Here is a 24,858-nt window from a genome sequence, read left to right on the forward strand (position 1 = left end):
CATCTCCATTTCACCCTAGCATCACAATCTTTCATTCCAGTCTTCCCTCATCTGTACATTTCGCTTCCTCTTAAAACATCTATGCTGTCTGTCTCAATATTTTGATGCAGTTACAAACTTGAATTAGATAAGTGGGTGGTTTATCCTTAATCAGGAGAAATTACTTGCACAAAGCTGGATTTTGCCATGCTGCAATGGCATGCACTTGCAAGCCTGACAATTAACTGCACCCATCGACTGAACTGACCTATCTTGAAGCTACAGTGACTTTCAGAACCTTTTTTTTATAATGAACTAAATACAGATAAATTATCTGAAGTACTGACTGGAAAATTGGCCTTGCACCTCGAGGAGCTGGGTTCAAACTCGGCTTAATACAATGGTTAGAAACTACTTCCCCAAGTATAAGCTTCTAGACTTGAGGACTGCCTATAACTCACCATAAACAGGTAATCCTATTTATAAGTCCACGATACCTGCAGGAATGGATTGAGTGTTGTTTAAATGGCAGCACTGGGATTAGATCAAAAGGAGATTTCATCAGCGATAGAGTGGTAGAACTGCTTGGGAGGTCAAAGAACAATACAGCACAGGAACTAGTCATTCAGCCCTCCAAGCCTGCACCAACACATTTTGCCCTTCCATATCACAAGTGCCTTCACTTACAGGATCTGAATTCCCCATACTAGGAAACATCCCATTAAACCTTTTCTGCACCCTCGCCAAAGCACCCACAAGCTTCCAACAGTGTGGTGATCAGAACTGTAGGCAATATTGTAAGTTAGGCCAAACTAAAATTCTATAAAGATGTAGCATACGTTGCCTGTCCTTATACTCAATGCCTCTTTCGATGAAGGCAAGCATGTCATAGGCCTTTTTTACCACCGTATCTACCTTCAATGCCACATTCAATGATCTGTGGAGCTGCACACCCAAATACCTCTACAATATTTCTAATGGTTCTGCCATTTACTGTATAACTTCCACCTGTACTTGATGTTCCAAAATATATCACTTCACATTTATTTGGATTAAACTCCATCTGCCACTTTTCTGCCCATGCCTCCAGCTGATCGATATCATGATGTATCATCTGACAATCTTCCTCACTATCCGCAACAGCGCCAACCTTTTTATCATGCACAAACTTACTAATTAGACCAGCCACATTTTCCTCCACGTCATTTACGTAGATCACAAACAGCAGAGGTCCCAGCATGGATTCCTCTGGAACACCACTAGTCACAACCCTCCTTTCCAAAAAGCATCCTTCCACCGCTACCTCCAGTCTCCTATGACTAAGCCAGGTCTGTATCCACACTGACACCTAACCATGGTACCATGTGACTTCATCTTTTGTACCAGTCTTCTATGAGGGACCTTGTTAAAGGCTTTACTGAAGTCCATGTAGATAACATCCAATGTTTTTCCCTCAATCATCTTTGTGACCTACTCAAAAGTCTCGATCAAGTTAGTGAGGCATGACCTCTCCCGCACAAAACCATGCTGTCTCTCACTAATAAATATGGTCGGACTTTACTGCCCACTAATTCCCCTGGCTCTAATGCTGTTGTTCACATCTGTTTTCAAACAACTAGGTAACAATGTGCAAGTCCAAAATGAAAATATATTCCACTCCTCAGAAATGAAAATTTTCAACTGAACAGGCACTAAGAAAAAACAGCTATTTCCTTTGGTGATGTGGTTAGTAAACACGGTATACTATGAATAATGACAAAAACCATAAAGAGCCCAGCTTCAGAAGAGTCTCACCTGAATCCTTCAGAGGATTTGTGTGTGATTGCTGTTTATGCCTCTTAGCTTTTGACTCTCCACAAGTGGGACAGACCGCCAGTTTTTATGCCTTCAGAATGTTGAGAGGCTATGTCATAACTAACCACTGAAAAGTTTTTTTTTGTCTTTAACCAATCTCCTGTTTCCAACTGAGGGAAAATGATGGTCTGCTTTCAAATACTGTAACTGTGTGAGCAAGCTAATTCCAACTGAACACTAAAGGGGTACACAGTTTGTGTGTCTGGCGTGTGAGCATAAATAAAGAGTGAAAATTAAAGAGATTAAAGGGAGAAAATAAAGATCATGGCTTTTTCTGTAGCACTTTTCATGATCTCAGTACATTAAAAAGTCTTTCCAACCAATTAAGTATTTTTTGAAGCAGCCACCGTTTTAATTCGGAAAATGTGACAGGCAGTTTGCAAAGGTCAATCTACCACAAACAACATTGCTTTAACCAGGTAACCTGCTTGTGACATTCAATGATTGATAAATACTGGGAAGCACTTTGAAAATGGCATAGTGAGATCTTTAACATCCACCTGAGGGGCAAATGGCTCTTGGTTCGACATTTAATCTGAACAGCAGCATCTCCAACGGTGCAGTATCCTTTCAATGTAAGGTCTGCATGAATGTTGAGCTCCAGTCTCCAGGTAAGGTATTCTGACTCAGAAGTGTTTATTGAGTCATAGCTAACAGAACAACGACATTTCCTTCATCCAATTCTTTCTGGAATTCAGTATCTTTTTAGGATTGAGTGAAGGATCAATAATTCTGACTTGATTAAAACAGCGAGGAATTAAATTATATTTAATTGTGATTAGTTGCAAAACACTTTAGTGAAGAATAGTCATTTGGCTCAGGTCAACAGTAAGTTCTATGGTTTTAGTGTTGTTTTATGGCCCAAGCTACTGCAGATTCAAGCTAACAAATGACAGCTTTGAAAAAAACTTTGTGGGTGGAACGGTGGCACAGTGGTTAGCACTGCTGCCTCACAGCACCAGACACCTGGGTTCAATTCCCGCCTCAGGCGACTGACTGTGTGGAGTTTTGCACATTCTCCACATGTCTCCTCCGGGTGCTCCAGTTTCCTCCCACGGTCCAAAAATGCGCAGGTCAGGTGAAATGACCATGCTAAATTGCCCGTAGTGTAAGGGGCAGGGGTAAAATGTAAGGGAATGGGTCTGGGTGGGTTTGCACGTCGGTGTGGACTTGTTGGGCCGAAGGGCCTGTTCCCACGCTGTAAGTAATCTAATCAAGGATATACTGTAATCTTAAGCATGCAATAGGCCGAGGTATATTACATTTGTATGGTTATGTGAGATTTATGTATTTTGCTGCTTCAATTACTTTATTACTTCAGTGTGGTCTTTTTTAAGTAACTTTAGTCAATTTATTTCATACAAGCAATCATATGGGAGTCACACATGGTTCTTTGGGTTAAAATATATTAATTAGCTTTGGAATTTTCCAGATAACAAATATATTAGTTGAGAGATGTAGAACAACATTAAACCACCAAGTACTGACACGACGTGCGCTCCAGCAATATGCAAATTGCTCGACTTGTGCCTCATTAACTTGATAAAGATCAATGATGTCAGCAAGCCCAGAGGGATAAGCTGTGATAAAGTGAATAATCCAGAGCGATTGTTCATTTCAAAGAACAAATAATATCAAATAAGAGGACCATGAACTTTAAAGAAACTGATTGGGAATCAGGCACACACCACTTAAATACTGTAAGATTTATCGTGAGCTGGTTATGCATTGACAGGCGAATCACAGTTCAAGGTGACTCTGACTAATCACAAGAGTTAGTGGTTAGAAAAGCTTAGGCAAAAACAATGACTGCAGATGCTAGAAACCAGAGACTAGATTAGAGTGGTGCTGGAAAACACAGCAGTTCAGGCAGCATCCGAGGAGCAGTAAAATCGACGTTTCAGGCAAAAGCTGCTATTTGTATTCCTGATGAAGGGCTTTTGCCCGAAACGTCAATTTTACTGTTCCTCGGATGCTTCTCGAACCATTAGAAAAGATTAATAAGCAACAACACTTACATTAAAAAAAGTGATGATTTAATGATTTGGGGTACAGTAAGAAGATAGACAGAAGAAAAAAACATGAATAGAACTGAATGACAGACATGCATCAGTCACAGTCAAACACCACAAGTCGGTGTGTCAAAGTAGATCAACTGAAGATCACTACCTTATTGAGCATTCATTTGTACTCACTGTAAAAAACAATAAATTTGCTGAAATTTATGAAAGCACGCTTATTCCTGGAATGGTCCTGCAAGTAAGCAAGACTTGCAGTCATTTTATGTTGGCTCTCAATTCAAATTGAAAATTGTAATTGACTTAGTTCTTATAAATAAAGTTAAATTAAACCACAAATCTTGCACTTTGATCTTCATGACGAGGACTGGTGAGTCTATAGTAAAAATAGAAGCTCCTGACATGTGTTCTGCATTTGTAATCCTTGCTGTGGAGGTGCCAGCGTTGGACTGGGATGGACAAAGTTAAAAATCATACAATACCAGCTTCTAAATAAACCTGTCGGACTTTCACCTGGTGTTGTCAGATTTTTTAACATAATCCTTGTTGCTTGCTCTCTGACATTTTTGTCCCATCTGAAAATAATTTTCAGGCTTGATATCACATTTTCATTTATTTTCATAAGATGTCCTGTAATTTTGTTTTTAAACTGCGAAGTCCCAGTTTATCAAAGTATTTCTTAAAATTCCACCTACTTGAGAAATTAAGTTTCACTGCTCCAATTTCCTGTTATATCACCACAATGTGCAATTCCATTCAAGGAATTTGCAGTTTGAGGTAATAACCTAATGCACTTCAGACATGGTGGAAAATAAGCTATTTCCTCAGCGTTCAAGATTAGTGGAAGAAGGTACTTGTTTGTACTTAAGCACTCTATCCCATACCTCAAGGCAACTCTCACATTTCTTTGGAATACAGCCACTTTTGCAACAAAGCTGAAAGCAGTCATTTTTGCAGACGTCACTGCAACTTAAATAATAAGTTATTTATGTTTTATGTTAGTTTATGGACAATATCAGTGTGGACTCTAGATCAGCAACCTCTTCAAAATGGTGTTTTTAACCATTAAATAAATTCTTAACAATCATCTGGATGGTCAGATGGGGTCCAGGTAAAATAATGCTATACCACCTCCAAAAACAAGATTGCCCCACGTCTAATAAAACCAGAAATGGGAGATTTCGAAACAGACTGGAATCCAGTCGGAAACATGTTTTGACAGTTCTCTCACACATATTAACATAAATGTTCAGGTGATTTGTATTTCCAGAAAATTACTCCAATTACTGGATGCTTCAAATCAATGACTTGATATTAGAACTGTTAAGGATTTAACTGAAACACTGGACTTGGTAACAGGACACTTAGAAAATCATAATTTCATGTTGACAATGCCCCAAAAAGAAATCATATTTGACAAATCTATTAGAGCTTTTTGAGATTACAAGTGAAAGGTAAAATTGCCAAAGAACTACTGAGCACAGGGCTTATCTCTCATTAGAGCAAGGTTTAACCTGACTGTCGCCGTACCTCAGGCCAGCGCTGAATTCTTCACGTTAACCTCAGCCAGTGTGGGAACTGAACCACATCACTGGTATCACTCTGCATTGTAAACCAGCCATCCAAATCAACCGAGCCAACCATCAAGAGACGGAGGGCACACCTTTTTTGGATACTATAGAAATGCTATGATATAGATACATTAAGCAGGTGGAGTTTACATAGATCAATGCACTATCTTATCGAACAGAAGATGATGCCGAAAGGATCAAATGACTTTTTCATGTTCTTATTTTAAAAAGTTATTACAACTCTACACATTGCTCCACAGATGCTGAGTAACCTGCAGTGTTTCCAGCATTTTCATTTTCAATTTCATTTTCTATTTTAGAATTCTAACATCTGCAGTTTCTTGCCTATGTGTCAGATATTGATTTGCTTTCACTTTTATTTCATGTTCTATTCAAGTATTTTTTTAACCTCGTTAAATCCAAATACTTTGTGAAGGACAACAAACAAAACAGCAAGGCAAAAAAACTGAGCTAGTCGGAGGGGCACAATTCAACAACTGTTTCACTGCATCAGAACCTCTAACAGCTACATGATCTGAAATAGCTGGAGTGTTCAGTATAATCACTACTGCATTTCCAGAACATTGCACTGATTGATCAGGGTAAAAAGACTATATTTGCACAGTTGGAGAAAACAGACTTCAATAAAGACTCCTGTGCAGCAAAAAATTAAAAAGGAACTCTTGTATACTACAAAACACACTGCTACTCTGCTGCCATTTTGCTAATGCTACTTTGATTATACTGAATACATACACTGGCCCAAAGTATTATCTTAAACTTTGTTAAGAATACTCAGAACTTCAATAGGCCAACAACTAAATAACGATTTGAAAAGTCTTATACACCTAATCCATCATTAAAGAGAAATGACCAATTTGGGGTCTGATGACGACACTTACTTAAGATCATACAAGACCATTTGTTTCCTGGACAATTTGTCCTGGGAGTAACTCTGAAAATGAAGCTTTCCGTTATCCATATGCTCAGAAAACAGCTCAATTATGGTTTCAATAATGATTTTTAGAGCATCGTGTTCTTCAATCAGATGACGAGCCTAGCAAAAGATTAAACATTTTCTGTAACATTCGTTCAAGAAGTGAAAATGAGAAAAATAAATGAAACCAGAATTTTTACATCATTACATTTTTTATTTATTTTGGTTGATTTGTATGTAGCTCAGGAGAACCATGAAGGATTTAAAAATATATTAAATAAGAGCAGTAGCAGGTCCGATTGCCCCGAAAGTATGATGATCAATAACACTACAATTGAGCACTTACCCGTCTGATTCCCATACTTCTCAAGTTAGAATCATAGAATCCCTACAGTGTGTAAGCAGGCCATTCAGCCCATCGAGCCCACAGCAACCTTCCAAGGAACATCCCACCTACAGCCAGCCCCCCATCTCAACCTACCCCTGGAACATGGCTGCACATACCTGGACACTATGGTCAATTTTTTAGCACAGCCAATCTATTTCCATTCTTCTTAATCAATCCACCTATTTCCATGTACTGTTTGAGTATTATGATACTACCAGTACTTTTCATCAATTAGGTTTATGTAGTCTTTATGAAGATTTTGAGCTCCCTCTCAATTATTGCATTGAATTTGTTACAATTCATTTTATTTCTTCATTTGTACAAAAATCTACATAAGGGGCCTAAAATCAATTCCCTCAAGTGTTGGTGAGTCCTCATGATTTCTTATCTCCATCCATACTGTTTCTATTCTCTGATCTTCCACTTCATTCTTTATCAGTTAATTCTCACTCCCGCTGACTCAACCCTTTTACATGGGTCTGATGTTCCACAAGGACAAATATCATGGCACATTTCATTCATATGCAAATTGGTCTTGCATTTTGCTTATTCCACTTACCAATGTTGGGACAGTGAATATTTGAACAGACTGTGCAGTTACAGATACATTGCGGTCATGATCATCCTCCACAAATTCGAGCTGAAGTTGCTTGTAGTGCTATGGAGACAAACAAACAGATGATCATTCCCCTTCAACCACACAGTGCAAAGGCTCAGGCTGATGGTAAGCTTAATAATTTATATTTACAAACAGTTTACAGCACAAACAGGTCATTAAGCCCAATAGGGCCATCTTCTTATGGAATATTTAAGAAATACTGTTTAAAAATGAGGGGTCGCATATTTAAATAGAGATGAAACCATTTTACTTCTGTCTCAGAAGATTGTGGAAGCAGATTCAATATTTTTAAGGCTTTTTAGATCATAAGATACTAAGACTATAAAAAAAGCAGCAGGATTAGACCATTCAGCCCACCAAATCTGCTCTGCCATTTAACCATGGCCGATTTGTTTCTCAATCCTATTCCTCTTCTTTCTTCCTGTATCTCCTGATCCCTTTACTAATCAAGAGCATGGTTATCTCTGTCTTAAATAAACTTAATGACTTGACTCTGTGGTAGTGAATTCCACAGATTTACTACCCTCTGGCTGAAGAAATTCCTCAACTCAATTTGAAATGGTCATCCCTTCCCTCCGAGGTTCTACTCTCGATCATTCTTATTAATGTCTTCTGGAGCCCCTCCAATGCTACATATTCTGCTTTAGAGGGCCCAAGATTGCTCGCAATATTCCAAATACCTCATGCAACCTCAACAGTGCAATCCTGCTCTTGTATCCTAGCCCTCTCAGAGTGGATGCTAACATTGTATTTGCCTTCCTAACTGCCAACTGAACCTGGATGTTAACCTTAGGATCCTGAACTGGGACTCCTAAGTGCCTTTGTGCTTCAAATTGCCGAAGCCTTTCCCCATTTAAAAAACATTCTGGGTCTCTACTTTTTCTACTAAAATGCACAACTTCACACTTTCCCACATGGCATCCCATCTACCACTTTGTTTACTTTTTTAGCCTGTCCAAGTCCTTCTGCAGCCTCCCGGCTTCCTCAATATTATTCACTCCATCAATTTCAGTCATCAGTAAACATAGCAACAGTGCCCTCAGTACCTTTGCCCAGATTGTTAATGTATCATATGAATAATTGGGGCCCCACAGACTCATGTGTAACTCAACTAGCTTCCACTCCCATCTGAAAAATCCTTACTCTCTTCTGTTAGTCAGCCAATCGTCTATCCATGCCAGTGCCCCAAATGTACCTAACATTATGGGAGTCTTGTCTGTTTAACAATCGCCTGTGCAGCACCTTGTTAAAAGGTCTTCTGGAAATCCAGATACATACTTCCACTGACTCTCCTTTGCCTAACTTGCTCATTACCTTCTCAAAGAATTCGAACAGATTTGTCAGACATGATCTCTCCTTGACAATGTCACCTCTACCGCCTGATTCTCCAAGTTTTGGAATGTGACTGGTGTCTTCCACTGCAACTGATACAAAGCACTTATTCAATTCCTGTTCTATTTCTTTGTTCTCCATTACTAGTTCTCCAGATTCATTTTTCACTGGTTCAACGTTCACTCTGACCTCTCTCTCTTTTCTTATAGAGCTAAAAAAAATTTCTTGTAATCTTTCTTTTATATTGCTAGGAAGCTTACCCTCCTATTTCAGATTTGGCCCCCCACTTCTTTTTTAGTTGTCCTCCACTGGTTTTTAAATGCTTCCTAATTTTCTGGTTTCCTACTAATCTTCATCACATTGTACACTTTTTCTTTTGCTTTTATGCTGTCCCTGACTTCCCTTGTCAGTCCTTGTTCCAACCTTTCGGTTTATTTTAAGAGAATGTTGATTTATGATTACAATTATTAATTTTAGCTCCACCCTCAACCCCATAAACTCCAAAAAAAGTATTACCAAACTCCAAGACTTATAACTCTGCTCCCCCATCTGCAACTGGATCCTCAACTTCCTGACGTACAGACAATTATCAACAAACACATCGAGTTAGACCCCATCTACCACCCCCTGAGAAAACAAACAGGAAATGACATCACCAACCCAAAGAAACTCAAACATATAAATAGAAAGCAGGAATTCTCAACAGTGCTTCGCCCTGAGGCCCACTGAAGATGTTACCTAGTAGGGTAACAAAACATCTGGAAATGAACCTTTCAGCTCAGCGAGCAAACCTACATCCAGAACCTCAACCTGAGCTACAAATTTTCCCAAAAACAGTAAGGATAACCAACAACACCTCCCCCACAATAATCCTCAACACTGGTGCCCCGCAAAGCAGACCACTCAGACCCTGACATTCTTATACATTCATGACTGTGGGGTCAAATTTAGCACAAACTCAATTTACAAATTTGCTGATGGCACCACTGTAGTCATTTCAATCTCAAACAATGATAAGAGAGTATAGGAAAGAGATAGAGAGCTTAGTGGCATGGAGTAAAGACAACAGTTTCCCCCTCAATGTCAGCAAAACGAAGGAGTTGGTCATTGACTTCAGCAAGTGGAGTGGAGGACATGTTCCTGTATGTAACAATGGTGCTGACATGGTGGTGGTTGAAAGGTTCAAGTACCAAGGAATAAACATCACCAATCTATCCTGGTCCACCCACATTGCTGCTACAGTCAATAAAGCATACCAATGCCTCTTCTTCCTCAGAAGGCTAAAGGAAATTCAGTATGTTTACAATGACTTATCAACTTTAATAGAAAAAATCCTATCCGGATACATCACAGTTTGGCATGGCAACTGCTCAGCCCAAGAATGCAAGAAATTACAGAAAGTTGTGAAAGCAACCCAGTCCAACACAAAAACCAGCCTTCCTTCTCCTGACTCTGTCTCAACTTCCCGCTGTCTTGCAAAAGCAGCCAACATAATCGAACACTCATTCTACCCCAATTATACTCTCCTCCGTCCTCTTCCATCGGGCAGAAGGCACAAAAGTTTGAAAATACTTACCAACATATTCAAAAATATCTTCTTCCCTGTTATAAAGCTTATGAATTGACCCCTCATATATGAGAGTTGATCTTTCTCTGCAGCTTCTCTGTAGCTGTAACACTATGTTCAGTATTCTGTTCTAATACGCTGTTGTACTTGTGTAAGGAATAGCTTGTTTGATTAGTACCCAAAACAGTACTTTTCACTTTATCTCAGTACATGTCACAATAATAAATCAAATCAGAATGAGTTGTTAGATCAGCTGTATGTGCTCCATGCTCGATTCCACTCACTACCTCATTTGTGTTGTTGGAGCTGCAGTCATCCATAAGACCATAAGACACACGAGTGGAAGTAAGGCCATTCAAGTCCACTCCACCATATCATCATGGTTGATGGGCATTTCAACTCCAGTTACCCACACTCTCCCTGTAGCCCTTAATACCTTGCGAGATCAAGAATTTACCAATCTCTGCCTTGAAGACATTTAACTTCCTGGCCTTCACTGAGGACTGCAGATGCTGGAGATCAGAGCTGAAAAAATGTGTTGCTGGAAAAGCGCAGGTCAGGCAGCATCCAAGGAGCAGGAGAATCGACGTTTTGGACATACGCCTTTCTTCAGGAATTCCACAGTCCCACCACACTCTGGCTGAAGAAACGTCTCATTTCCATTCTAAACTGAGCCCCTCCAATTCTAAGGCAGTGCCCACAGGTCCTAGTCTCCCCACCTAACCATATATTCAAGACAAGGTCATCCATAAAGAAGCTGAAGATGGTTGGCCCTAGGACACTACCCTGAGGAACTGCTGCAGAGACGAGCTGGCTGACTGACCTCCAACAACTGCAACCATATTCCTATGTGCCAGATATGACTCCAACCAGCAAATTGTGCCTCCTCGATACCCACAGATTCCAGTTTTGCTCAGGCTCTTTGATGATGCACTCGGTCACGTGCAGCCTTGATGTCAAGTGCTGTCATGTCCTCCTCCTTTCTGTGTCATGTGCTGATTATCCCTTTAAATGCATCTGTTATTTGTTCCAGCTACTCAGTGGTAGCACGCTCTACAATGAAACAAAGAACATTCTCCTAGGCTGTTTGTTGGAGATGTCAACTGTCAATCTTAAGATTTATATCCCCGAGCTCTGCATTTCTCCCATAAAAGGAAATGGCTTTTTTAAATCTAGTCCATTGGACTTGTACATAACTAACATTGGAGTTTGTAATTTCAAAACTGAAGCCTTGTACTGATGATTACTCCCATAATTTGGGGCGGCACGGTGGCACAGTGGTTAGCACTGCTGCCTCACAGCGCCAGAGACCCGGGTTCAATTCCCGCCTCAGGACTGACTGTGTGGAGTTTGCACATTCTCCCAGTGTCTGCGTGGGTTTCCTCCGGGTGCTCCCACAGTCCAAAGATGTGCAGGTCAGGTGAATTGGCCATGCTAAATTGCCCGTAGTGTAGGTAAGGGGTAGATGTAGGGGTATGGGTGGGTTGCGCTTCAGCGGGGTGGTGTGGACTTGTTGGGCCAAAGGGCCTGTTTCCACACTGTACGTAATCTAATCTAAATAATTAATGTGCTTAATCAACATGCTTTTACTTTTATTAATTTCTCTTTTGAGAAGATTTGTAGCTCTGGTTGAGGTTCTGAATGTAGGTTTGCTCGCTGAGCTGGAAAGTTCGTTTTCAGACGTTTTGTCACCATACTGGGTATCATCAGTGAGCCTCCAGATGAAGCACTGGTGGCATAGCCTGCTTTCTATTTGTGTGTTTAGGTTCCCTTGGGTTGACGATGCCATTTCCTGTGGCGACACCATTTCCCCAGTGATGTCATTTCCTGTTCATTTTCTCAGGTGGTGGTAAATGGGATCCAAGTCATTGTATTTGTTGATAGAATTCCGGTTGAAATTTTCACGCGTGTCTCTGGCCTGTCTAGGATGGATGTATTGTCCCAGTCGAAGTGGTGTCCTTCCTCATCTGTATGTAAGAATACAAATGAGAGTGGGTCATGTCCTTTTGTGGCTAGTTGATGTTCATATATTCTAGTGGCTAGTTTTCTGCCTGTTTGTCCAATGTAGTGTTTTTTACAGTTCTTGCACAGTATCTTGTAAATTACATTAGTTTTGCTTGTTGTCTGTATTGGGTCTTCAAAGTTCATTAGCTGAGGAGAGTGGCTAGGGTTTCTGGATGTGTTTTGTCTGCTGTTGGGGTCTGTTGCTGAGAAATCAACGGACTGTGTTCATTGGGTACCCGTTCTTTTTGAATACATGGTATAGGTGATTTTCCTCTGCTCTGCGTAGTTCCTCTGTGCTGCAGTGTGTGGTGGCTCGTTGAAATAATGTTCTAATGCAGCTTCATTTGTGGGTGTTGGAATGATCGCTTCTGTAGTTCAGTATTTGGTCAGTATGTGTTATTTTCCTGTAGACGCTGTTTTGAAGGTCCCCATTGGCTGTTCGCTCGACTGTGACATCTAGGAATGGCAGTTTGTTGTTGTTTTCCTCCCCTTCAGTGAATTTTATGCCAGTACGGGTATTATTGATGATCTTGAAGGTTTCCTCTAATTGGTTTTATTTTGTGATGGCAAAGGTGTCATCCATGTAGTGGACCCAAAGTTTGGGTTGGATAGTTAGCAGAGTTGTTTGTTCGAGTCTCTGCATTAGTGCCTCTGCTAACAACCCAGATATCGGAGATTCCATGGGTGTTGCGTAGGTTTGTCCGTAGATTTTGTTGTTGAAGGTGAAGTGAGTGGTAAGGCACAGGTCCACTAGCTTGATGATATTGTCTTGCCGATGAAGTTGGTGGTGTCTGGTTTATGTGTCTTTGGTTCTTCAAATAATGTAGTCAGTGTTTCCTTGGCCAGTTTGATATTGATGGATATGAACAAGGCTGTTACATCAAAGGAGACTATTATTTCATCCTCTTCTATCTTAGTGTCTTTGATGGTCTTCAGGAATTCTTGGGTGGAGTGGATGGAGTGGTGTGAGAGTCTTCTACTAAGTTTTTTAGTGTTTGGTGTAGCTCTTCAGCCAATCTGAAAGTTGGTGTTCCAGGCAGTGAGACTATAGGTCTTGGTTTGGTTCCCTGACCAAAGTTTATATTTTACTTGTCACAACTAACTTCTATAACTGACAACCTATGAAAACACTTCCACACTTCAGAGCTTTTGGGAGCAAAGATGTGCTTCTAAATCTCAGTCACTGCAAGGCATTGACCAGAATAAAAGAGGTACTTACAGTGATAAATTCAATAGCAAAGAGTCTCTTGTATTCTGTTTCCATCAGCAAACTGCATACTATCAGTTCATGAAAGGCTTTGCGTGCTCCTGCATTAAAAAAAATGCATATTTATTCTGCCTGTTCCTTGATTAAATCTATAGTTTTCACATGCTTCATATCTTTGTTACTGTATAATCTGTAGTAGCGTCATGAGTAACATCCTGCAGCCATCCACAATCAAAAGCAAAATGATCAATATAAATTCATGCACATGTGGTAAACTAACTCCTAAATGAGTGATGTCAGGATAGCAAGAAATGGGGTTGGCCTGAATTTCCACTTTGGATTCTGAACATAGCAGCATTAAGACAATATTCGATCTTCATCGTTCATGAATAAAATGGAAAGCACATTTCACATTTTGTGGCCTTTACTGACCAGAATCCATCAGAAAGTCTGCAGCCCATTCATTTAAATCTAGACAATGCATTTTAAAAAAAACAAGGAAATCTATTTTAAAAAGCAATTTAACTTCCAGATGCTTCACTGTCTTCTGCAAGTTCCCTTCCATTACCTTAACACATGCCATTGCTCTCTCCAGCTGGCTGCATCCTAAGTCTGCAATTCCCTCCTTACATCTTTGCATCTTGCCATATCACTCCACAACACCTACCTCTCAAGAACAAAGAAAATTACAGCATGGTATAGGCCCTTCAGCCCTCCAAGCCTGCGACGATCCAGATCCGCTATCTAAATCTGTTGTGTATTTTCCAAAGATTTCTATCCCTCTGCTCCCTATCCATTCATGTATCTGTCTAGATACATCTTACGTGACGCTATCGTGTCCACCTCTACCACCTCCACTGGCAACGCATTCCAGGCCACCCACCACCTTCTGTGTAAAGAACTTTCCACACATATTTCCCATAACCTTTTCCCCTCTCACCTTGACCTCGTGACCCCTATTAATTGAGTCCCTCACTTTGGGGAAAAAGCTTCTTGCTGTCCACCCTGTCTCAACCTCTAATGATTTTGTAGACCCCAATCAGATCCACCCTCTACCTCCGTCTTTCTAATGAAAATAATCCTAATCTACTCAACCTAATTTCATAACTAGCACCCTCCATAACTAGCAACATCCAGGTGAACCTCCTCTGCATCCTCTCCACATCCTTTTGATCATTGACAACCAGAACCTTATGCAGTATTCCAAATTTAGGCAAACCAAAGTCCTATAGAACTGCAACATAATCTGCCAACTCTTGCACTCAACACCCTATCCAACGAACAGCAATGTGTTGACACTCATTGCCCTCTAGGCAATTAGGGATGGGCAATAAATGCTGGCCTTGCCAGCGACATCCTCATCCTATGAACGAGTTTTTTAAAAATCCCTCTGTACATGAATTTTCCCAAGGCTTTTCCACTTACCATATAGTTATCTCTCGAATTGGATTTTTCAAAATGCATCACCTCGCATTTGCTAGGATTGAACTCCATCTGCCATTTCTCTGCACAACTCTTCAATCTATCTATATTCAGTCTTCTTCACTATCTGCTACTCCACCAATCTTCGTGTCATCTGCAAACTTGCTAATCAGGCCACCTATGCATTCCTCCAGATCATTTATGTATATCACAAACAACTGTGGTCCCAGTTGGAACACCACTGACCACAGGTCTCCATTTTGAGAAACTCCCTTCCACTACTAGTCTGTCTACTGTTGCCCAGCCAGTTCTCTATCCATCTAGCTAGTACACTCTGGACCCCATGTGGCTTCACTTTCTCCATCAGCCTACTCAAACGCCTTACTGAAGTCCATGTATCTGACATCTACAGGCCTTCCCTCAATCAACTTTGTCACTTCCTCAAATTCTATTAAGTTGGTAAGACATGACCTTCTCTGCACAAAACCACGCTGCCTATCACTGATAAGCCCATTTGTCTTCCAAATGTAAATAGATCATAACCCTCAGAATCTTGTCCAGCAGCTTCCCTATCACTGATGTCAGGATCACTGGTCTATAATTACCTGGATTAACTCTGCTACCCTTCATACACAAGGGGACAACATTAGCAATTCTCCAGTTCCCCCCAGGTTCTTACCCATATTCAAGGATGCTGCAAAGATATCTGTTAAGGCTGCAGCTATTTCCTCTCTCACTTGCCTCAGTAATATGGGATAGATTCCACCTGGACTTGGTGACTTGTCCACCTTAATTACCTTTTAGAATACCCAACAATTCCTCTCTCCTTATGCGACTTGACCGGGAGTAATGTTTGAATTCTTGACCTAGAGTAATCAAATATCTATCCCAAACCTCAACATCCATAATGTCCCTCTCCTCGGTGAATACCGACGCAAAGTACTCATTAAGAATCTCACCCATTTTCTCTGTTTTGAGATGACGGTCTGTGTGGAGTTTGCACATTCTTCCCCGTGTCTGCTCCAGTTTCCTCCCATGGTCCAAAGATGTGCAGGTGAATTGGCCATGCTAAATTATCCCAGTGTTCAGGGATGTATAGGTTTGGTGCATTAGTCAGAGAAAATGTAATAGGGTAGGGGAATGGTTCTGGGTGGGATACTCTTCGGAGGGTAGGTGTGGACTTGTTGGACCAAAAGGCCTGTTTCCACATTGTATGGATTCTATATAATTCCATATAACTTTTGTCCTTCAGTGGGCCAACCCTTTTTCTACTTACCCTCTTGCTCCTTACATAATAATAAAAGGCTTTGGGATTTTCCTTACCCCTGTTTGCTAAAGATATTTCATGACATCTTACAGCCCTCTTAATTCCTCGTTTCAGATTGGTCCCACATTTCTGATATTTTTCCAAAGCTTTGTCTGTTTTCAGTCGCCTAGACCTTATGTATGCTTCCTTTTTCCTCTTAGCTAGTCTCAATTTCACCTGTCAAAATGGTTCCCTCATCTTGCCATTTCCATCCCTTATTTTCACAGAGACATGTCTGCCCTGTACTTTAATCAACCTCTCTTCAAAAGCCTCCAACATATCAAATGTGGATTTACTTTCAAACAGCTGCTCCCAATCCATATTCCCCAGCTCTTAATGAATTTTGCTTTAGTTGGCTTTCTTTCAGATTAGCACTCTTCCTTTTGAACGACTCTCATCTTTGTCCATGAGTATTCAAAAAATTACGGTACTGTGATCACTATTCTGAAAATAATCCCCTACTGAAACTTCCACCAGCTGGCTGGGCTCATTCCTCAACACCAGGTCCAGTATGGCCCCTTCCCAAGTTGGACTATTTACATACTGCTCGATAAAACCCTCCTGGATGCTACTCTCAAATTCAGCTCCATCTATATCTCTCACGTGAAGTGAATCCCAGTCAATGTCCTGAATTCCCTCTTAAATAAACTCCTACTGCCTTTATACTCTTCTAAGGATTCACTTTCTGTACCTGACATATGCTTCCTTGTTTCTTAACCAAACCCTCAATTTCTCTCATTATCCATCATTGCCTACACCGACCAGCCTTTCCTTTCATCCTAACAGGAATATACTGTCACTGGACTTTTGTTACCTCATTTCTGAAGGCTTACCATTTTCCAGCCGTCCCTTTACCTGCAAACATCTGCACCCATTCAGCTTTTGAAAGTTCTTGCTTAATACCGTCAAAATTAGCGTTCCTCCAATTTAGAACTTCAACTGTTAGATCTTATCTATCCTTTTCCATCACTATTTTAAAATTGATTGAATTATGGTCGCTGGCCCCAAAGTGCTCCCCCACTGACACTTCAGTCACCTGCCCAGCCTTATTTCACAAGATTAAGTCAAGTTTTGCACCTTCTCTAGTAAGTACATCCACATACTGAATCAGAAAAATTTCTTGTACACACTTAGTAAATTCCTCTCCATCTAAACCCTTAGTACAATGGCAGTCCCAGTCTACATTTGGAAAGTTCAAATCCCTTACCATAACCACCCTATTATTCTTACAGATAATTGAAATATTTGTTTCTCAATTTCTCACTGACTACTGGGTAGGGGGGGGGGTGCGTAGGGGTCTATAATGCAATCTCAATAAAGTGATCATCCCTTTCTTATTTCTCAGTTGCACCAAAATAACTTCCCTGGATGTATTTCCAGGAATATGCTATCCCTTATCAAAAACACCACTCCCCCTCCTCTCTTGCCTCCCTTTCTATCCTTCTTATAGCATTTGTATCCTGGAACATTAAGCTACCAGTCCTGTCTATCCCTGAGCCAACTTCTGTAATTGCTATGATATCCCACTCCCAGGTTCCTAACCATGCCCAGAGTTCATCTGCCATCCCTGTTAGGCCCCCTGCATTGAAGTAAATGCAGTTTAATTCATCAGTCCTACCTTGTTCTCTGCTTTGTTCCTGCCCTGACTGTTTGACTCACTTCTTTTCTCAACAGAGAAAGCAAGGTCTGCAGATGCTGGAGATCAGAGGTGGGAGGGTGTTGCTGGAGAAGCACAGGTCAGGCAGCGTCCGAGGAGCAGGAGAATTGACGTTTCAGACCAGAGCCTTTCATTCCTGATGAAGGGTACCAGCCCAAACTGTCGATTCTTCTGCTCCTCAGATGCTGCCTGACCTGCTGTGCTTTTCCAGCAACACACTCTCGCCTCTTTTCTCAACTGTACCAGTCTCAGATTGATCTCTTTCCTCAATATCTCCCTGGGTCCCATCCCACCCACCCCCACTCCACTAATTTAAATCCTTCCGAGCAGTTCTAGAAAATCCTGCCAGTATATTAGTCCCCTTCCAATTCAAGTGCAATCCATCCTTCTTGTGCAGGTCGCTTCTACCTAAAGAGATTCTAATGATCCAAAAATGTAAATCTTTCTCCCATTCACCAGCTCCTCAGCCATGCATTCATCTGCTCTATCCTCAAAGTCTTACCCTCACTAGTGCGTAGTATTGAGAGTAATCCAGATATTGCTACCTTTGAGGACCTCCTTTTTAAATTCCTACCTAACTTTCTATACTCTCCCTTCAGAATCTCATCCTTTTCCCTTCATTGGTACCAATGTGTACAATGACTGCCTGCTGTTCCTTCTCCCCTTTGAAAACATTCTGCAACCTCTGTGAGACATCCTTGATCCTGGCACCAGGGAGGCAACACACCATTCTGGTTTTTCGCTGCTGTGTCTGCCTTTGACTAGACAGACCCCTAACACAATTGATCGCTTAGAACCTGACGTACCTCTCACTACATTAGAACCTGTCTTGATACCAGAAATTTGGCTACTCATGCTACATTCCCCTCAAAGTCTATCACCCCCTACATTTTCCTAAACAACATATTTGTCTGAAATGGGGATTACCACAGAAGACCCCTGTTCCATCTGCCTACCTCCCTGGAGTTAACCTGACTCTATCTGCATTTTTCTCCCTTCTTAAAACTGCCATCCAACCGATCCGTCGATCTGATAGGATTCGCAATCAACATTTATTGTAGATTTAATCCTCAGTAACCCGTAAACTCTCTTGAAACTCCCACATCTGATAAGAAGAGCATTTCATAAATACTCAGTTAAACAGAGAATGACTGAGGTCCATTATTACAAAGTAACCTGCGTTACCAAGATGCTAACTATTTTCTTATTATCGTGTATCAGAAAAATAGGAAATTAGATTAGATTAGATTAGATTAGATTACTTACAGTGTGGAAACAGGCCCTTCGGCCCAACAAGTCCACACCGCCCCGCCGAAGCGTAACCCACCCATACACCTACATCTACATCTACCCCTACCTAACACTATGGGCAATCTAGCATGGCCAATTCACCTAACCTGCACATCTTTGGACTGTGGGAAGAAACCGGAGCACCCGGAGGAAACCCACGCAGACACGGGGAGAATGTGCAAACTCCACACAGTCAGTCGCCTGAGGCGGGAATTGAACCCGGGTCTCAGGCGCTGTGAGGCAGCAGTGCTAACCACTGTGCCACCGTGCCGCCCACAAATGTTCAAAGAATTTTTTTTCCAAATGACAAACTGAAAATTCTGAGGAAGGTAGGAGATCCTCAAGAGAAACAATCCTGTGACTTCTTTACCTGATCAACTTGAACTCAACTAGTTGCTTACATGCTTACTCACCTTTCCAGAGTTTGGCATCAGCCAACATTAATCTGCTGCTCAGGCAAGGTTGATCAGATTCTGGTTCTTGGTTAAGTACCACCTCACAGAAAATCTGACGTAATCCAGCTGCATAATAGAAAGAAAAACAATTTGCATCTACCCAAACTCAAATTTATCTTAACAGCGTGGATACAATATAATTGAGGATTATAATTCTCCTGACTTGAACCTGATGACAGCAATCCTCTAGTGAAGCAAACTGACAATGTTGCTTGTGAATTATGGCTCATGCAACTCTATTCAGATGAATAATAGGAATATTCATACTTGAAAATTTAAGAAACTAAAGATACCAGAGCCTGGAATAAGATATTTTAATTGGAAGTCATCTATTGAACTAAATGAAAGACATTATAAAGAATGTGCATTTAGCAGTTATTAGAAATCAGTTTTTGAAAATAGAGTCCCTGTCTATGTAACACAAGTGATTTACTTATGAAAGAGACCAGACTTCAATTCATGTTATATTCGCAATTAAAGTGCCACAGAGCAGCTATCTGAAAGATAAACTCAGACTTGTGGTTCAACAATTAACAAGTTCCAAGCTCACAGGTTGAATGGACTTTTGCAAGTACATGTACAATTATTTAAGCAATGATCAGGATCTTTCACAGTTTTGCAAAGAGATCAGTGATGGTCTTCATATAAAAAATAGGATATTTACACGGGATTCCTCTCTCCCGGGCCCCTGGACCAGCCAGAACCACTACCACAGCTAGAGAAAAGCACTTGACAATATGGCTGAAATATCTGTGTTTATATAGTTCAGAAAGGGCTGCCATATTTTAGAGAATAATTCAGTTTTTTGGTGCACCATATTTGTGAGGAAGTCAAGGGGGATGTATTCCATGATTAACCTGTGCCAATTCGAAAGTCCAGGAAGGCCCTCAGTCCAGTTGACTGAGAAATGTTTCCTTGTACAGAAAGGGAGAATGGAGAATAGTTTCCTCCCGTGGACATCCAGGAAGGGCAGATTTGAAAAGATTTGGAGTATGTACTTAATTATTACGTTATTTGTTAATAGTAATGTAAGATATTTTATGTTTTGGTAGTTTGTAGGATAGATTAGTAGTTAGCTGAGTTTTTTTTTGTTTGTTGTGTTTTGGTTATTTATTTCTTTTATACATATATTTAATTGTATATTAGTGTTTATACTTGTTTGTATTACTTTGTAATTTTGTAAAAACTGTTTAAAAATTTCCTTTTTATCTTTCAATAAAAATCCCTCTAAAAAACAGGATATTAACTATATCATTTACACGTTAGAAAATCATGGAGAAACATTTCAGATTTGGCAATTTGCAACAAATAAATAGGGTACAAGCTGCAAAGGCCACTGAGCTGGTCAAGGGTTAAAGATTATGCTTAAATTATTAAGCATCCACAAGCACTGCAATGGGATCATTGTGAAAAGCAAAATTGGGCTTTTAGCAAACTACAATACAAAACTAAGGAATTGGTACAGATGAATACTGAAGAATCTGCTGAGTCTTGGCATTTAATGGCAGGGCAGGTCAAGGCATCAAAATATTATCCCGTTTTCAGACTTTCAGTAATCAGGAGTAGGGTGCAAACAGCATACCTGAAGTTTGCATTTGATTGGAAAAAATAATGTCAATATGTAATTTAGGCTAATATCTTGCAAGTGGCTAATACTTATTCCATTCCACAGTTTGTTCAAGTCAAAAATGTTTCACTAAAACAAGCCATGCACTTGCCAGAGTTGCTGACAACTTGACTGAGCCAGGAGAGAAGACGTAAAGCAAAGTTCTGATGGGATACAACACTTGAATGAAGAATTTCAACACGTAGAGGTGATTGGAATACGCTGTTTGTAATGTTCTGAAAGAAAAATTAACAATGCACATGACAATATTCTCTTTGGTTTGGCTAAATGCCAATTAACACAATCCATTCTTTATATACATGATAATGGTAAAATAGCGATTACTGAGCAAGACAGCTACCATTCTTAAAAAACTGACATCAACCTGAAATTGTAATTCAGCTCGTTTCTCCACAGGTGTGGAATACATACAGCTTTTCCTCTTTATGTCTCAACACAATCATTCACCGTTTATAGTTCCTTCATTCATGGTTACAGAAACAGACTACTTAGCCCATTGAGCTGGCTCTACCTATCAATTAGAACATGGTTGATCATCTGCATAAAGTTATTTGTCTGCAAAACTTCATTTTCCCCAATGCCAATGGTCTCCTGAAATAGACTGATTTCTGTCTGTAGCCTGCTCAATGTTTGAGCTTCCACAGCTCCTGGAGCAGCATGTTCTAAAGACCCTTCACCTCAATCTTAAACAGTCTCGCTCTTATTAGTTTTAGACCAACCAGCTCACTAGCAAAGCCTTTTTATGCCCTTTTGATTATTACGCAGAGCTGGAGAGACAGCTTAGAGTGCCAATCAGCAGGGCAAGGCCCAGGGAGGAGTCAAAGACTTGAGTTTAAGGCACACCTGCCCTTGGTTCATCTCTGGTAATGCACACTGAGTTGACCTCTGAGGAGTGCATACAAAGGTGGGATTGGGAAACAAGTTATCTTTCAGCCAGCAAACTTCCTCCATTCCCAGCCTGGCAGATGTTTAGAAAGGAGGAGGGAAAGGAGGGCATGTGTCAGGCCCACGTTCAGTCTCAGGTTCTCTCTCACACACACCCTCTCTCTCTCTTCATTACGTGCTTTAGCTCTTGATTTCCCATCCTTTAACTCATTATGCAATCGCTCCCTTGAATTTACATGCTGTCGTGTCACTCTGCTTGCTCACTTCCTCCTTCCCTCCCATTGTACATTTCTTCTCTTCAAAAATGCATTCTTAAACTCGCTATGCAACCTTCCATCTCTCACAAGTGCATTATCTCTCTCACACTTCATCTCTGAAGCTCTTTTTGCCTGCAGCTCGCAGATCCCATCTCTCACGTTCACCATTCCCATTTACACATGCACCACATTTTTCTTAACCACTCCTGCCTCACATACTGAATGCCTCTCTCCCTTCCTCCCATCTTCCACCAATCTGAATCGCAGTTGCACACTCGTCCCTTCCCCCTTGCACAAGCGTGTATACCCCCTTCCCCTCCCATGCATGTGCCCCACATCCTGCGTGCACTCCCTGCTTCCCCTCCTGTGCGCACACCCTCACTACCCCTCCCTCCTCCTTCCTTCTCTCCCATACTCACCATCTTCTATTCCCCCCTCCTCATCTTCCCTCCCAATGCAAACCCTCCCACGTGCACTACCCCCTCCACTCCCCAACTATGCCCTTCCCCGCGGTAGGAGTTATCTGAAGCAGATTAATTACTTCCACACATTCTTCACACAGTAAAAGCTTACCAATAGAAATGCTAATTCTTGGAATAATTACCGAACTCGCTTCATAATTTCCTCTACCGTTATTGTTATCTTCAACTGTAGTTGTTAAATGAATGCAGAAAGCATTTTATTTCACTTACAATAACGTCTAACTTTGTTTCTTGACATGACTGCAGTGTTCCATGCTTCACTGCTCTACGACCCTACAGAGACATGACACAAAAACAAAATTTGAAGGATCTGAGTGAAGTTCAAACCATACTTCTTAAAACAAAATAAGCAAGTTTACATTAAACAATGTAGAGATCAGACAATTTAGCACTGAATGTAGTTAACTATGAATTTGCTGACTACGTAACAACTGATTGCAAATCAATTTGTACCAATATGTTTGATCAGTAAATCCAATTCAAAGAAAAGAACTTAAGCTGTTAGTTAAATAGGAGATTTGACCTTATAACAAGAACTGTTTACTTACATGCACAACTCTATTCTCATCTGGCATATTTTCAATGTTCTGGGTATGAGTTGGGAGTGCCAACTGCACTAAGCATTTCAAAAGCTCTACACGTTAACAAAGAGCGCAAGGGATTCCTCAAACACTCTGAAGCCCAGCTTAAAAAATAAGTATTTCTAATCTATGTGATATCAAGCCCAGATGATATAAAAGGGGCCAAAATCAGATCAGAGCATCTACAGATATGGTCACTTTCAGATTACCAATATACAAGTGGCAATATAACTGCAGCTTTGATTATCTATTTACACTCCCATTTTTATAACTTTTATCCACATCTTGAGACAGTTATGGTCTCACCCCTGCCTATCTCTGTACCTCCTGCAATGCTACAACTCTCCTAGAATACAGCATTTCACCAACCCTGACCAGGTTCATCTCCAAGTTCCTCCACACCTCTCTTGGCAATTGAGCCATCACACTTTAAAGCCCAGATCTCTGAAATTTTGCCCATCTTCCTGAAAGAGCTTTCTTAAAAGCTGTCTTTTGGACAAGCACTCAGTCACCAATCCCAATTATACCCTTTCTGGCTTAGTGTGGTATCTTTGCTTCTCTGATTTCTTTCCTGTGAAGTGCCTCAAAATGTTTACTATGTTAAAGATGCTATCTAAATGCAAGTTGCTTTGGTTGCACAAAAAATAATCCACAATCACTAATGACACTTACCTCTCTATCTATCAAGGTGGTGTGACTCTGTGCTTCTCTCTGTGAACAGCCCAGTGACCTCTGGAGTGAATGGATGACATGCTCAAACGAATGCTGTTCATCATTAAACAGCACACAGAAATAGGAATCTGTCTTCTCCCTTGTGAGGAAAAAAAGCAGTTTAAGCATACGCTTCAATATTGGTACATCAGCTTGCAAAGTTTGCTGAATCTTCCCCGACAGAACCAACAAGCAGCTGTGATGTAGTTTGTTGATATTTCAATACAACACTATAGAACTCACTCTCTCAATGTGTAACACCAATGGACAGTGTGAACAAGGGAAAGAAAAATGTTGTTTAATGCTTTAACCATGAATTAATGTGGTGAGTCAGAAATCCAGACATGACTATTTATAAACTAATCATAAATACAATCATTAATACATATAATAATAATAATAATAATAATACAGATCATTACAACACATTCTCCAAGTATATAATGAGATATTGTGTGAACTTTAAATTTTTTCATACATTTGTTGGTAAAGTGCTATGATGATATGCAGTGTGTGCAAGTGCAGACTTTGTTTCTCCTTATTAGTCAATGTTGGCAAGACTAATCCTACTAAAATAGCATGCTATAGCCCACACTTTGCCTAATCAGCAATTTCTATCGGATCACTCGAGCAAGAAATGCACAAATTGCCGATATTCATTTCAAAATATAAAAGTTTTCAACCTTTTCCCAATCACCTCATTCTTCAT

The 24,858-nt window shown here is 40.5% G+C and overlaps 1 protein-coding gene across 2 annotated transcripts in view; it reads right to left on the bottom strand.

The window, feature by feature from the left end:
• The window catches only part of ubr1 (ubiquitin protein ligase E3 component n-recognin 1), a 220,515-nt gene that overhangs the window by 161,427 nt on the left and 34,230 nt on the right, over positions 1–24,858 (bottom strand). For both annotated transcript variants that reach the window (XM_072569440.1, XM_072569439.1), the window contains exons 6-12: positions 24,111–24,249; positions 23,068–23,130; positions 21,325–21,448; positions 19,565–19,672; positions 13,489–13,577; positions 7,307–7,405; positions 6,325–6,479 (exon numbers count right to left, since the gene is read on the bottom strand). In XM_072569440.1, the coding sequence (XP_072425541.1) occupies positions 6,325–6,479; positions 7,307–7,405; positions 13,489–13,577; positions 19,565–19,672; positions 21,325–21,448; positions 23,068–23,130; positions 24,111–24,249 (777 nt within the window). The remainder of the gene's footprint in view (positions 1–6,324; positions 6,480–7,306; positions 7,406–13,488; positions 13,578–19,564; positions 19,673–21,324; positions 21,449–23,067; positions 23,131–24,110; positions 24,250–24,858) is intronic.

Source organism: Chiloscyllium punctatum, chromosome 4 (genome assembly GCF_047496795.1).
Source record: "Chiloscyllium punctatum isolate Juve2018m chromosome 4, sChiPun1.3, whole genome shotgun sequence".
Lineage (NCBI taxonomy): Eukaryota > Metazoa > Chordata > Chondrichthyes > Orectolobiformes > Hemiscylliidae > Chiloscyllium > Chiloscyllium punctatum.